The 16,327-nt window shown below is 45.7% G+C and overlaps 1 protein-coding gene across 1 annotated transcript in view; it reads right to left on the bottom strand.

The window, feature by feature from the left end:
* Positions 1–10,510, bottom strand: part of ABHD12B (abhydrolase domain containing 12B) — a 29,675-nt gene extending 19,165 nt beyond the window's left edge. The window contains exons 1-5 of the mRNA XM_003987669.5: positions 10,288–10,510; positions 5,147–5,274; positions 3,916–4,018; positions 2,169–2,288; positions 202–232 (exon numbers count right to left, since the gene is read on the bottom strand). Of these exons, the coding sequence (XP_003987718.2) occupies positions 202–232; positions 2,169–2,288; positions 3,916–4,018; positions 5,147–5,274; positions 10,288–10,343 (438 nt within the window). The 5' untranslated portion in view covers positions 10,344–10,510. The remainder of the gene's footprint in view (positions 1–201; positions 233–2,168; positions 2,289–3,915; positions 4,019–5,146; positions 5,275–10,287) is intronic.
* Positions 10,511–16,327: the final 5,817 nt, after the last annotated feature.

The raw sequence follows: 16,327 nt of genomic DNA, 5'->3' as shown, positions 1-16,327 counted from the left end.
TGTTCACTTCTGTTTTCATCCCCCGTGGTGACTGCAGGAAGAGAAACCCATGTGAGGGACTTTGAGCCCTAGACACCAAACCCACTCTCAGGAGCTCTCAGTAGATATCCGTGCTGAGGGCTGAGAAAGATCTGTGGCTGTAGCCCAAAAGAGAATAAATAAAGACATAGAATTGGTACCTTGAGGCCCCTTCAGACATACCTTTACGAGCTTAAGTCTGTGAGGAGCTGCCCTGTAAAGGAGGTAAAAAAAACAATTAAAAAAAAAAAAAAAGAGCAAGAATTAGGAATTACCATGACAAATCCAATAAAAATCACTATCATGGTTCTGGCATCTGACCTCATGCCTTTCTTTTTCAGGTTAGAAAAGTAAATAACTAGGAGGAAGGGAAATGGTTTTTGGTGTCATAGCCCACTTGGATGTGTCAGGGTGAATGATGGATGGCTCCTCACCACTGCTGTGTGCGTCTGTATGGGTGCCAGATGCCCAGGTGGCCAGTGCTTCTCAAAAGAGGCATGTGATTAACTACTGGTAATCCACTTCCTTTCACTGCTACACAGCAAAACTTATTTCTAAGAATACTTTTAGAAGCTAAAGGAAAATCAGTTCCGGAAAGTGGCTTTTCAGAACAAAGGATGACACAGCCATGTTCACTAAACTAAGATGTGCCTGTACCCTGTTCACCCTGCCATTAAGTGCAAGATGAAGTGAAGGAGACAGACTCACAGTCCCGAATGTACAAGAAACCCTTTTTCCCCCAAATAACCATATCATCTACTCTCTATTAATAAAAGGGAGACAAAGATGATTCAAAAGGCAGAGGATTCTTTTAAAAACCATTTGAATTTTTGTTTTAGAGCCAAATGTCTTCAACTTCCGTGGATCATGGAGCCCTTAAAACATGTAATTAAAGCTATGGGCCCATTTCCCAGAAAAATATATCCACACTTGACATTTTCTGTACAATTTTGTGGAAGAGGTTCATGGACCCTCCGGGGTTTTTCTCTGGGTCTCAAGTCTAGAACCACTATTTTCAACAAGGTCCTGGTGACCTCCCATTTGGCCTCCTTTTGGCTCAGTACTGCTGGTAGCAAGCTGAGACCTCTGGCAGGGAACAGGAAGAAGCTGGGGCTAACCCCAGAGCCAATAAATCTGGGATAACAGCAGATTCACACAGAGGGGCAGAAATGAACGTGTGGGCCAAATACATACACTGTAGCACCGTGCCCAAGTTTGCCCAATCAGAACAATGTTAACAGTGTTGAAAGATGTTGAATTTCATGGAAAGCCTCTGTAAATCTCTCTCTAAAATGGACATCTCCTGAAAGCCCTTGGTGCAAAGTCAAGTCTTGAGAAAGCCATCAAGACAGAAAAAGAGAGTGAAAAAAAGACACAGGCAACAGAGCCTAGGGGCAGATTCCAGAGCTTGTCACTTAGTGTGCAATGTCCCTTCAGAGACAGAGCTGGGTCTATAGGTCTCTGAGGCACGTCACCCCTCCCCCAACCCAAAGCGATGCAGTCACAGCTGATAATCATCACCGATGACAGGCCCACCGGAGGCTCTGGCAGCACATCAAAAGGGAGCAGGACTTCAGGGAGGCGTTCTTTGTTACAAAGCAAGGATGGAACAACAGAGAGTGGGCTGAGGCATCAGTATGCTAGACTAGAACCAGTCAGATGGTCCCCAGTACCAGTGGTCAGAATTCCAGATGATGTCTCATGGGGAGTCCATGCATTTGATTAATAGGATGCATGGTAATTAAGGAATCTCCATGTACTTCTGTGAGAAGACCATTGATATGGAAATTGTTCTCCTTTTCCCCATATCTCATGCCTGTTCCCTTTCCAGTTATCCGTGGGCTCAGTTCATCATTTCAGACACTCTTTGGAGTAAAGGAACCACTGCCTTCCTTGAAATTGGGATCCAAATTTTAGAAGTTAGTCTTTAGGTTAAAGATCTACTTTATTCTACATATGGAATATGTAGGGTGTTTTTTTTTTAAGAGAAGCCTATTGCCAGAACGCCCTCAAATTTCCACAAAGGAGAAAAGACTATATGGAGGCATGCTTACAGAATTGAAAACCGAGCTCTGCCTTTTATTCCCCTATGCGGATGAAATGCTACCTCTCTCTTTAAAAAACAAAAAACTCCAAGCAAAGGCACTGACCTATGTTCCGCGCTGCCATGAAGATAAACAATGATTGGATTGCCATCATGAAGGGCTGCTTCGTACCAGCAACGGTCCTTTCCCTTCGCATCCTCACCCCGGCAGCTGGGAACCGTGTGCCTGAAGAGCAAGGAAAGGTTTTAACAAACAGAGGGAATTGGCTTTCCTAGCCAAAGTCTGAAGCCCTCCTTACGTCAATCATAGATATAGATTTATATGTTTATATATGTATAAATATATACTACATATTTATGTATAGAAATTTCTGAGTATTATATGCACCTGGTAAAAATTAAAATATAATACCACAAACATCTTACAGCGAAAACCACTACTCTACCCCACCTCCCTCATGCACAGAAACAATCCCTTTAAACAATCCCTTTTAACAATCCCTGTTTTAGTTCTTCTGATGCCTACACCTATTAATCTGCCAAGACTGCGAATCTTAGGTGCTGTCCATTGAAATGAAGTCCATTGGGTGGAAACAAGTAAAAGACAATAGGTATTTGTCACCTGCTGTTTGTTTCGCTGAAAAAAGCAAGTTGAAAGAATTTAAAGGGAAACCAGTTTAGGTAGGAGAAAAGAACTTTAGTGTGAAATGAAGCTGTTCTCCAGAAAGCTGTGACCTTGTGATTTTAAACACCTGCCTAAACACCAGTTCCTCCACTCTGTTAAATCAGTGAACGAATCCTGAGGACACAAATCCTGCCATATGACATGTCACAAAGGGACTTGGAGAATTGGCTACGTAATGATAAATCTTCAGTCCTCTCAACCGTTTAGGGGCAGAAAGTCTGACATCAAACCCATCAGCACCGAGAGGACAGGCATCACTGCCAGCTGGATAAGCCAGGGCAGGAGCAAAGAATAAAAAGATTTTCAAATGCCAGCACAATTAGCTGAACCACACGGTGCACATTAGGAAGAAGTTATGTGAATCCATGTTGGTTTCCACACATTCTAGGAACACACGTTTGAACTCAGGAAGAGGAAGCATAAAACAGGACACTGGAAAAATGGCAGCCAAGAACAAGTAGTAGAACCAAACAGAAAAATATATGGACATTAGCATAGCAAAAAAAGCAATAGAACCCTCATGATTTTGACAGTTGAGTGTCTTCTCTGTGCCAAGCACTGTGCTAAGCAGTGAAAACCCGCCAACAAAGTCACCTACAAAAGTTACAGTCTTGTAAAGAAGACTGACATTAACCAAATAATCGCACAAGCACTGATTGAATTACCGTGGGAATAAATGCCGTACAGGACAAGCACAGGTGGCCTAAAATGGGAGATGAGGCAGGGCTTCGTTGAAAATTACCAAATTACCATTGAAATGGAGACCCTGAAGATGAGTAGGCAGTTAGCTGGCCGAAAGGAGGGAGCAAAGTGTTGCACTCAGAGCATATCCTGCGAGAGCGTGGCTTGGTGTGCAAGGAGGCCAGCAGGTCTGCAATAGTGTAGGAAGGCTGGTGTGGAATAAGGCAGAAGAGTGAGGCAGGGCAGGTCCTTCAGACCCGGTGAAAGAGCCAATGCACAGAGCAACACCCAAAAGACTTTGCACTCCAAGGTAAAATCAGTGAGAAGCAAATTCAGGTAGGTCAGATATCCGTACAAAGGGAAGGTATATGGAACAGCAAGAAACACCAACCTCTCCACAGGTGACTCACACCGTGCTGCTCACCCGTGCCCTTGTAACATGAAAACCATGTCCGTGAAGCGGCCCAGTGTCCCTCAGTGCACTCACCAGATTCCCAGAATCACCCCAGGTTCGACTCTGATATAGAAGTTCACTGTGTGAGCAATCTTTAACTCCGGTCTCTTTAAATCCACAAGAAAGGGTGCTTTGACTAGAAAGCAGAAGTCATTATCAACACCCCAAATCAAATCCCGTGTCTTTTAATCACTATCGAAAAAAGTAGTTAGTCTCATGGTTAACATGGTTTCTAAGTTGCAAGCTACCACACGAAATTCTTAGCAAAGTATTTTACTTTATAAACTAGGAGTAGCCCACAGGAGAGGTGCCAAAACAAAAACAAGACAACAATAAAACAAAAAACCCTAAAGCAAGATTTTAAAATAGCACCAGTGTGATAGGCCATAATAGAGTTTATTCAATCCTTAGCCTAGTCTTAAGCTAAAAACAAAGGAGACTATTCCCCTAAAAAGTTAAGAGGGTCTAGAAGAAAGGAATGGTATTCTTCCTATGTCAAGCGTTACTGTTTCCACTAAATAAAATCTAATCATTAGCCACAAACCATGAGATGGCCAGGGTCAACGTACCTGTGGGAGCAGGCAGTGAGAGCATTGGCTGTGTGCTGGAAGGACTGTGTTGTTACAATGTACAGTTACATTAATTAACAGCACTCAGTAGAAAAAACATGGGAAAACAGATTACTCACATCAGTGTCTCCCCACCCCAGCTCTCTGCTTTCTCTCTCTTTCAAGGGGTACAGGCAAAATGAAGAAGCAAGAAAGTAGAGAATACACCAAGCAGTAAGGTATCCATATTACCAGCTAATATGAAGACTGAGCTCCTGAAGTTAAACCCCACCCACAAGGCCATGTTTTTCTATCCATCTCCCCCTAACAGTTTGCAAGGATTCATGCTAGACCCCCAAGCCAGTGTTAAACAGGTTTCAGATCATTGAAATCTAGCCACAATTTTATTTTATTTTTTTTAATTTTTGAGAGAGAGAGAAAGTGCGAGTGAGGGAGGAGCAGAGAGAGTGGGAAAGAGAGAATCCCAAGCAGACTCCACACTGTCAGTGTGGAGCGTGACACAGGGCTCGAACCCATGAACTGTGAGATCACAACCTGAGCTGAAATCAGACGCTAAACTGACTGAGCCACCCAGACGCTCCTCTAGCTACAATTTTATAGCTGACATGCCTTTTTCATTGTCACCACTTAAAGGGCAGTGAGGTCTTTATTTGGGAAAAAATATATAGGCAAATTAATGAAAGATATATACTTACAAAAATTAAAAAATATTAGCATGTTCATCAAAGGAGGAAAAATGTGTTCTTTTAACGGTTTACTAGTAAAGCTGTTGTACAGAGCCGCAATTTTTCTTCCTAGTGTTGAACAGGAATGTGGAATAGATCTGAAAGATATTGTGAAACAAAAACAAGGTGTTCAAAATCAGTCCAAGTTTTGCTTGGTGTGGTTTTTCTCTTAACAACCAAATAGAATTTCAGAGACTAACACTGGGAATTACAGGTGACTTGGCATTAAAGCAAAATGTTTTACAGAATTGTAGGTCATTAGGACAGATCAGGACTGGGCACTAAGGAGAATAGGAAAGGAAGGCAATAAATCAAGGCCCCAACCAGCTGCTGAAAAAGCCCAGGTTTCACAGAACAGAAGTGGGAGGGGGCATGAATGCCCCAGGGTCAGGCCCGTTCCCCCAGTGCATCCCCAAAGAAGACCAAGGCTGGACCCCCAAGTCATCAGGAAATAGGATGCAGACTACTAACAGGTGCCACAGTCTTTGATCACATCACGATTTAGTGCTGTATGTGTTAACTATTATTAGTCTAAAGCAGTGCATGAAAAATCATCAGATTCCCCAGTCTTCGGGCTGGGTCTTAAGAAGAAATGAGCCAATGAAAGAAAAATCCCCACTTCTGATGTGACATCCCAGGTAAGAGTGGATGTGAGGAGCAGGGTGGGGAGCAGGGGAGTACCTGGAGGTTGTTGCTGCATCAGGGCGGGGGCCTGGTCAGGAAATGGGACACAGCAGGCCATACACATTTTGTTTATTCTACTGTTTGTTCCCATGACACAAACCACCCAAACCAGGAGCCATCAGCAGACAAGTTAGTTAGGACTTGTCCATGAGGGGTCACTAATGCCACCTCGGTCTTGAGCCACATCTCTTATGAGGGTTGAATGCCTCCTACCTTTGAGAATCGAGGGACACAGGAAGTCAGTGTCACCACTTCCTGCTTCCAGTTTTTATCCACATCATCCATTAAAGAAATCCCTTTCCCTCTTTCACGCTGTCAATGTAAAAGACTGCTCAGTGTAATCAAATCATGAGGTTGTGGGACTGGAAAGCATTTTGGATGCACTGTTTCCCTCCCCCCACCCCACCCTGATTTCTCTGCTAGACCAGAGCATTTTAAAAGATAGCTATTGTTACCTGCAATTTGCAAATGAGGAGACTGAAAAGTTTAAGTAAGTTCCCCAATGCCACAGAGCCAATGAATGGCCGAGTCACGTGTACCCAGGTCAGTGTGACCCCAGAGTTCTATGAAGATGTCCAATGAGCTGTCACAGTCCCGGTGAATGCTGATTGCCATCCACACAGGCACAAATGAACCTCAAGAACAAGGCTGGCTTCTGGCGACAAAATTCACTCCTTAGAGGAAGTTGTTTCAGGACCACCCCCACTCCCGCCTTCTCCCCTTCTGCACCCTTGGCCTTTCTTAGGGTCCATTCTTCCTCCCACACTCTTCTCCCTTCCTGTTCCTGTGTTCTCAAGGAGCCTTCTGTCTCCAAAGTCATCAAAGAAAGACCTCTAAAAAGAAATTCTCCCTCGTATTAATACTAAAAATTCAGAGTGCTTATATGTCTGGAAGAGGCATGAAGGGAGAAGATCATGCATCGCCAATGAATTTCCAGAAATTCTGCAGGCTGTGGAAAAGAGACGTGGGCTAAGTGTAATGGGTAGCCCTCCAAGTAGCAGGCATAGGCAACTGCCTACGCCTAAAATCAGCAAGGAGAAAATGAAAATAATTGTTTCATAATACTTTAAAATAGCCTCCACGAAGGAGGTGGGAAGGAGAGGACATTGTTGTTCTGATTTTAGAGATAAGAAACCAACACCCCAGAGAAGCCGCTTTGAGCCCCAGATCAAGTCCAGACGGGCAGAACGGAACACAGGTTGAATTCTTACGCTTCCTTCCAGTTGGCTGGCTCAGGCTTTCTTTCTCCTGATTCTGAACTCACGCTACCCTGCCTGTTAGTCTCCCACTAAGTTATCTTTTGAAGGTAGCAGGGTGCTTGGGAAGCAGAGGCAGTAGAGGGAAATATGTTTCTGTTTTTAAAGAATAATTCATACAGGACCCTTCTCTCAAATAGCTCAAGGCACTTCTGTGAGAAGCACTGCGGGAAGAGAACAGAGTGACCAGATCCCTTGGAGCATCAATAATGCACAGCAACTTCTTTTAACTAGGGGTTGTCAATTTGACTTCCCCTAGATCAGCGGGGGATCAAAAGTCACCAGTGGCTAACAGACCTTATTTGAGTGGAGGATGCAATTTCAGCCCAATCCCCGCTAACGGCCAGCCACATCAAACAGCCACCTTGATGTTTTGGTGTTCTTTCGCCTGCCCTTTGATCAGCTGTGGCTGTAACTGCACAGCATCCCACAGGGGCCACAGAACCTAACTGGATCATTCTTACCTTGGAACCTGAGTTGCTGCAGGGCGAATCATTCATGTTCACGCTCAGAGGCACCAGCTTTAGGAAGCCCAACTCTAACCCCATTTGGCAAGACAGCTATTCCAAATAGTAAGACAATGCCACACAGGCGTCCCATGTACCCATTCATTCAGCCAACATGAATTGATCACCGAGCACCTAAGTTATACCTGTGTTCTCCTCCCTTCTTTCCTCCCAACCAAATCCTCCCCTTCCGTCAATCCACTCAAGGGTTTCTTCTTTGTTGAAGCCTCTCTCTGAGATAGACCTTCCCACGGTGACCTTCCCTCTCTTTTCACCCCTCCCACTAATTATAATTGGGCCTCAGTTTGACCTGTAATTGTTCTCCAGTTGTTTTCCCACTATCAGTCCTGTGTTCCCACTGACGAGAACCACATGGCATATAGTGCCGTTTTTACAGTGCTCCCTGTCTAGCTCAGGTCCGAGAACTGTCCTGCAAGTGGATCTCTCTCCTACGGGAGAAGGAAGCAATGCGTATTAGTAGCTTCAGGGTAGAGAAGAAGGGCTTCATTCTCTTTTCTGAATTACAATTGAAAATTAATCAATGGGAGGGACAACTGGGTGGCTCAGTCAGTTGAGCGTCCAACTTCGGCTCAGATCATGATCTCACAGTTCATGAGTTTGGGCCCCGCATCGGGCTCTGTGCTGACAGCTCGGAGTCTGGAGCCTGCTTCGGATTCTGTGTCTCCCTCTCTCTCTGCCCCTCCCCCGCTCATGCTCTGTCTCTCCCTCTCTCTCTCACTCTCAAAAATAAATAATAAAACATTTAAAATTTTTTAAAGAAAAAAAGAAAAGAAAATTAATCAACGTGAGCTTCACAAGAGCAGGGATTTGTGCCAGATTTATTTACTTCTTTGTGCCCAAGCCTAAACTAGTGCCCAACGGGGAGGCGACGGCCAGTGCTGTGGAAAGAATGAATCCGTCTATCAGCCTGCTCATGGAGGGCGGGGGGTATTCTTAAATTATCCAGAAATGCGAAGACTCGGGGTGAATGGGGAGCAACGAAGAGGGAAATAGCCCATTGGCTTCCCTCAGCTTCTTTCCTGAGCACATTTCCCATTTTTCTAGTTTGAAGGAAACCAACTGCAAGTGAAGATTTACTCTCCTGGACCCGTCTGTCTTAAGTAGCAACTACACCTTATGAAATATTTGCAAAATAAACAGATCCCCAAGGCATTAAAAAATAATCACTGAAAACACCTTTTCATTAAATATTTTCCTTGAGTCACACAACACATCACAATAGATCCTGTGCGACTAGCAGTTCCAAACGCAGGGCCAGCCCTCTGTGAATGCTTGCGGATCTAAACCAACTTGGCCCCAAGAAACAAAAGGATCCAGGATGCTGGATATCGGTCTGTGCTTCAGCCTCAGCAGGTCTTAAATTAGAGCAGTAGAGATGACGAAATGTGCTTGTATCTTATTCTTTCAGGAAGCATCTCCTGAGACTTATTTTTTAGTGATTAGTAAAGCAAGTAAGAGAGGGTCCCCAATTCCCCATGTCCCATTCCATTATCAACAAAGTGGATTGTTCTCTAAAAGCGTGAACTGCAGCTTTGATTCTCTGCCAAATAAATGTTAAATAATCAGCCGCCAACTCTAGAGAGAGCATGAGAGATAAAGCAGAAAATGCCAGCTTTTTCAGAACAACCATGTCAAGGAGGTAAGGCCCAGGAATGTGAAGTTGAAAAGTGTAATCAGTCAGGATATTCTGACTAATGGTCAGTGTGGGTCTACACTGCTGGCCCAGGGGAGAGCTGCTCTCTGCTCCAGAAGGAATAGAAGAGACAAGATCGGTTTTAGTCTTCACTCACACATTCCAAAGTGAAGTCCCTGGGGTCTGGATGTGACTCTTGGATATTTTGTAATCAGCAATAAACAAAACATAGGAATATAAAGGAAGGTGAACAGAAATGCCAATACCTTCCCACCCCAACAAAACAAATCAAGATACTGAGTCTCCTGAGTCCAGGGTCTCTAACCAACACCTGGCTTCAATGCAAACGAGACTGGCAATATATTGCTGGTCGATTCAGGGTAGTTTAACATTACTGTTAAAGCCACGGATTTAAAATAGGAGAAAGAATAAGTTTAAACCCACTGATACAGACATTTCAGAGTTAAAAGGATGTAAGAACTTGGCACAGGTATGGTTTCAATGCACTATACATTTTTAGCATTATGGAGGGATGTTCTTTAAATACATCTAAGAGAGTTCCCCCTGGGGGAGCTGGCCTTCCGCCCACACAGACAGGCCTTTGACCTAAGTGGATGCCATCTAAGAGTCATGGTAGATTCGTATTGTCACTATTATTGGTCTTTTTAAAAATCCGCCCGGAATTTTAGCACAATGGTCAAAGCAGGTAAGAGACCGGTAGAGGAACCTGAGCCATCTTTCTGGAAATCTCTATTTCAGAAACCCCAAGGGGATGTAAGCTCCTGAAAAAGCAAACCCTAGAGGCTCGCGGGTGGGAACAGGCTCCGAGGCGAAGGATCACGCGGCCCAAAGGGCGCCGGGGCTCACAGGGCTCTGGGGGCCCCCGAACCCTGCGGGGAGCCCCAGGGCCAGGTCCGCCCGCCGCCTGGGGCCGGATGCGCCCTGCCCATCCCCGGGGCTCAGGGCGGGGGAACGACGGGGCGCCGGGCCCTGCGCGTGTCCAGCACTCACCGCAGGTTCCGCGCCACCATTTCCCACCAGGCGGCCGCGCAGTCCCGCGCGTCCATCTCGGCGCCGCGCCGTGTGCCCAGCCGCCACCGCGGAGTCCCGGCCTGGAGCCCGAGCCACCCCCGCGGGCGCCCGGCCCGCCCTCCTCCCCCGCGCGGGGGCCCTGTCGGCTGCCGGCCTGGGGCGGGCCTCGGGGTTCCGGCTGCTGGCGGCGTGACCCGCGCCCCCCGGCTGTGCTGGAGAAGCCAGTCACCCGTGCCTGGGGCTAGCTGTGCACGATTTTACTTTCCAGTGAATTCCATACATCTGTGGATGTGTGTGCGCGCCCCGCGCGACGAAATAAAATAGATTTCTTATCATGGTGGTAATAGCGCAAAAATCTGATGGTCACAGTTTTAGATCTGCATGAAGAGTATAAGCTTTCCTCTACTTTGACCCCTCTTCTTTTTTTTTCTTTGTCTTTATTGTTTTTACCTTTTTCTGAAGCTTACCCATCTCCAGCATCCCCGCTCCCCTCCCCCCTACCTCCAGCCCCCTTCCCTAGAGTAATGGTTTATCCGTCCACAGGGTTATGAACCACACAATTAACACTAAAATTAACACCTTTTTGCCATTTGGTTTATTTAGCAACACCTCTCAGGACCTTGCCTTGTATCCAGGGGTTCACGCCTTGACAGGTTTGGCCTACATAATGCATTGCCACGCAGGGAAGTCGCCTGGCAAAGTGTGGGGGCAAAGGAGGAAGGAGGGGGATGCGGTCTCTATCAGATGCAATTTGATGCCTGTATGAAGATTTCATCTTGGAGGCAAGGAGCAACCTCCCCAGGAGGGAGCATGTGTGTATGTGTTTTTGTTTGTTTGTTTGTTTGTTTGTTGTGGTGCTTGTGCTATGGGGCAAAGGGCATAAGGGAGGACTGCCAAACCCCAGAAAGTGCACAGGGACCCCCCTGCTTGGGTCCAGTGGGACAGTCTGGAGAAAAGCACCCATACCTTTCAAGAAAGGGCCGTTCTCTTCAAGGACTAGGCCATTTCCTAGAACTAGCCAGCCAAGGAGGAATTTTGTTCACTGCCTCTTGTAATTGCTCTGGGGATGTCAATTTTCTGGGTCCTATCAAGACAGAAGAGGAATCAGATCAGGAAGGATGGAAGGGATCTGGGCCTGACTGATGAGCCACCTGCAGGTGAGTTTTCTCAGGGCCACCCACACCCTGCATGGTAAGGGAGGTTACGTTCCCACTCAAGCAGATGTCCTTCACAAAATGGGTCTGGAATCCCATAGAACCTGTTTAGGGAAGCTCTGGAGGAGACCCTAGGCTTTGCCATGTGGAGGTGGAGCGATCAGAGACAGGGAGCACTGGGGGAGGACTATGCAGCAGCTGCATTTGGTCCCAGATTGCATTTCCATCTGTTTATTCAAGTTGAGAGGATAGAGGTCCACAAGCTGGTTCAGCCAAAAAGTTGTAGGCCCCAAGTCTAGCAAAATGTCTGAAATGCTCAGCCAAATCCCTGAAGTTGGAAATCACTATGGCCCCTTTTTTAAAAAGACTGTAAAGATGAGGGGTGCCTGGGTGGCTCAGTTGGTTAAGCGCCCGACTCCGGCTCAGGTTACGATCTCACAGTTCATGAGTTCGAGCCCCACGTCAGGCTCTGTGCTGACAAGCTCAGAGCCTGGAGCCTGCTTCAGATTCTGTGTCTCCCTCTCTCTCTGCCCTTCCCCCATTCACGCTCTGTCTCTCAAACATGAATAAACTTTTTTAAAAAATGTGCTTAAAAAAGACTGTAAAGATGAAAACTCTAGGTGAAAGCTTTCCCCGACATTAATAGCCCCTTTTCAAATGGCATGTCCTGGAAATCAGAGAGCAGAGTCTCTGGTTGGATTTGGCAGAATCTAAAACACAAGTGATTCGTTCATTTATTCAGCATTATTCGCTAGGCAACTTTTAAGTGCCAGGTACCACGTTGGGATACAAAGCAGCATCCTGCCCGGTAGAGAGATCTATCTCAGAGGAAATCATGAGAACACAGGATAGGAATTGATGAGTGCACTAAGGGCACTCAGGTCAGGGGGGCACAGGGCCTGGATGTGGGGAGAGGAGGTTGAGTCCAAAGGGATATGAGGGAATGTTCTAGGGTGATGGAAAAAGTACACATCTCCAGTGTGGTGGTGGTTTTATGACTGTAAACTTTCACCAAAATTCACAGAATTGGAAACCTTTCAAGGGTGAATTTGACCAAATATAAATTATACCTCAACAAACCTGACTTGTGGAAAAGAAATCTAAGAAATGTATGGACAAATTATATAAGTAAACATGTCTTATGTGATTTTGTAGAAATGACAAGACACCCCTGGTACACATATTTCAGAAACCAATGGGTGGATGTTATTTGCGCTTCTAGTAGAAAAAGAAATCTCAGTTAGAGATAGATTAATTTTACCACCAAGAATTGTTCTGGAGGAGCGCCTGGCTGGCTCAGTCAGAAGAGGGTACAACTCTTGATCTCGGGGTTCATGAGTTCAAGCCCCACATGGGGTGCAGAGATTACCTAAATAAATAAAACGAAAAAAGAAAGAGGTATTCTGGCAAAAAGGAATCGGACATAACACTGTCTCTCAGTTGCCACGCAGCTGTGAAAACAAACTGCTGGTGACAAAGCACTTGAGGAACAAAGAAGTAGCAAACAACAACTCGCTAATTTTTTATTATTTAGAGAAATTTTATCTTGAAAGTAAAGTATTCATCCCCCTTGCATTTTCTTCTTTTTATTTTATTTTTTTAATGTTTTTATTTATTTTTGAGACTGAGAGAGACAGAGCATGAGCCGCGGAGGGGCAGAGAGAGGGGGAGACACAGAATCCGAAGCAGGCTCCAGGCTCTGAACTGTCAACACAGAGCCTGATGCAGGGCTCAAACTCACGAGCTGTGAGATCAGGACCTGAGCTGAAACTGGATGCTCAACCAAGTGAGCCACTCAAGTGCCTCCCCATTATTTAATTTTAGAATATTTCATCACTCCAAAAGGAAACCCCATGCCCTTTGCTGGGTCATATGGTAATGTTGTGTTTAATTTTTTGAGGGACTTCTAAACTCTCTTCCAAAGTGGCTACCCCACTGTTCAATCCCACCAGCATGAGCACCCCGTGCACCCCCTTGCTCGACGTCTTCACCTTGCCTCAGTTTCCCATATGCCAATAGGCAATTACCAAAAGAAACAAACTGATGCTGTTGATGCTGAAATGAAACATTGAAGGGAAGTCTGAGGACAGTCCCAGATGATAGTGAGTGAGTGAGGTGATTCACTCAGAACATTCATTTTTCTATGCTGTTAAAGTTTTGTATTGTCTTTGCCTACATCAGGTCTAATTTAAAGCCCGATTTATTACAGTTACAAGAGTGGATGGTTACTCTTGGTTTGAACTCCAGAGTGTTCCTCTGAGCTTCCTTTTAGTGGAAGGGGTGATTTCTTTGAGAAGAGAGAATGATGGGAGAGTTGAACCTGGGAGCGAAGTGCTCAAGTGCCTTCTATCTCCCCAAGAACCACGCACGGTCCAGGACATGGCCCAAGGGCTCCCTTGTCGCTCCGTTGGCAAGAGTTGGGACTCTGCCTTTTCCCTGTACCTATGGAAGCACTGGGCCCAGATGAAGGCCCAGCAGTTAAAACTCCTCGTCCCTCTCTGGATGCTCTCCTTCAAATGTCCCTGGCCATTCCTTAAAGGTGACTTGGTCTGCAGGCTTCCTTCCTAGACCTGCTTCTCTTCGCAGGTCATACCAGTGTTTTCAGTTAGGATGCGCCTGGGTGCCCCAGTCGGTTAAGCATCTGACTTCGGCTCAGGTCATGATCTCAAAATTCATGGGTTCGAGCCCCGAGTTGGGGTCAGTGCTGACAGCTCAGAGCCTGGAGCCTGCTTTGGATTCTGTGTCTCCCTCTCTCTCTGCCCCTCCACACCTCCCAAAAGTAAATAAACACGAAAACACACACACACACACACACACACACACACACACACACACTCAGTTATTTGGGAAGCTTTGGGCTGAACACAAAGTATGTTCCTTTGGCCAGGACCTCATGTCTCAAAATCATTACCTGGCCTGGCCAATGCTCTCTGAGAATCTCAAGAAGGTTGTATAGAATGCAGCTCTTCTCTAAATTCATCTCCTCTCCTCCCTGCCCCAAACCTGCGTGTTTGCAGGACTCCCTGTCTTGAAGAGCAGCCTCATCCCACACCATGTTTCCCAAACCGCAAATCGGGGCTTCACCCTTGATTTCTTCTGCCTCCCTTAAGCCCAGAATTCCCTGTAGACAGAAGGAAGATTATTCCTTGTTGTAATATTTATTTATTTAACAAATACTTACCGAGCACATTCTGGATGGTATCTGGCTCGGGAAGCTTACACTCTAATCTCAAGGACAGGACCCACACAGCCGGAAAGCTAAATAACAACCTGAGATGTATCACTAGGTAATAAATAAATATGCATTACAGATACTATCATGCTGTAGGCTCGGTGAGAAACGTGTTTGTGGGCTGAGAGGTCAGGCGAGGAGTCAGGAAGTACTGTTCTGTTGCTTGGAGACAGCTTTCGCAATGGGAGGTAATTTTAAATGGCTATCCAAAAGGCCTCATGGAATGTTAAAACTGGAAGAAATATAAGCAGTCATTTGCCAGTACACTCATTTTACATAGAGGACACTCAGACCCCCAGAGACCAAATGATGATGTTAAGCTGCATTCACTCAGTATGGATTGAGTGCCCACTGCGGCACAAAGGCCACACTCATTCAAAACAGCAGGCGAGGGGCATCTGACTCTTGGTTTCTGCTCAGGTCATGGTCTCGTGGTTCGTGGGTTCGAGTCCCGCATCGGAGTCTGTGCTGACACGTGAAACCTGCTTGGGATTCCCTCTCTGCCTCTCTTTCTGCCCCTCCCCTGCTCTCCCTCTCTCTCAAAATAAATAAAAACATTACAAAAAAATTTTTTAAGAACATTAAAAAAAACAGCAGCAGGCAAAGTGAGGCTAATTCTCAAAGGGCACCTGGTATCTGGTAAGAAACCAACCTGTGTCAAAGCAGCCCGAGGGGCAGGGCAGTGACGGCAAAGTAGGTGGGACCAACTGGTAGTTGTAACGTGGGTTACCAGTCCTTCCACTTACCCTTGAAAATGCAAGAATTAAAATAGCTAATCACAAGTTAGTTCTTTCTTCATGAGTAATCAGGGTGGAAGAATTCACCGCCCACAGTACCCGGTCCTCCTTATCGGATACCCAGGTAGGAAATTCTGAAGCAACCTTTACAGTGTCCACTCCAGGGAAGGTGATACAGCTTGAATTTTTGTGAAGTGTAAACACTGCAGGTTGGTATTAGGACCGTACAGATAGGGATGGGGGAGAGCCTCACTCTCAGGGTGGTTTTGTTTTTTTGTGTTTTGTTTTTTTGTTTTTTACTTTTATTTGAGTTATTTAAAAAAATTTTTTTTAATGTTTACTTATTTTTTGAGAGAGAGAGAACAAGTGGGGGACAAGAAGAGAGAGAGGGGACAGAGGATCCAAAGCAGGCTTCTGCGCTGACAGCAAGCAAGACCGATGCGGGGCTTGAACCCACGAACAGTGAGATCATGACCTGAGCCCAAGTTGGACACTCAACCGACTGAGTCACCCAGGCGCCCTTGAGTTATTTTTTAAATGTCCGAGCAATTTCAGAGAAGGGCATTTCCATAACCACAGCCCAACCTTAGGAAAACAATGACATGGTGTTTTTACTCCAAAGGAAGTCTAACAGAAAAACCTTAAAAGGTTAGGTGAAAATATGTTAAAAAAAACAAACAAACAAACAAACAAAAAAACCTTCCTGAAAATGAAGGCACGCTCTTGGAGAAATTGGGGAAGACAGGGAAAAAGTCACAGCTGTAGATAGAGTAAACAGGAACTGGCTTTTCAGTCCCAGGAGACTAGAGGTTTCCAATTCTGGGCTTTCTGGATGCCTGACGTGAGTTTGAAGTTGTCTGTTTCTCATTGTTTGCAGAAGCTCCAAAGTCGGTCCT

Source organism: Felis catus, chromosome B3 (assembly GCF_018350175.1).
Source record: "Felis catus isolate Fca126 chromosome B3, F.catus_Fca126_mat1.0, whole genome shotgun sequence".
In the NCBI taxonomy this organism is placed as follows: Eukaryota; Metazoa; Chordata; class Mammalia; order Carnivora; family Felidae; genus Felis; species Felis catus.
This window is presented reverse-complemented; position numbering and strand designations above follow the sequence as displayed.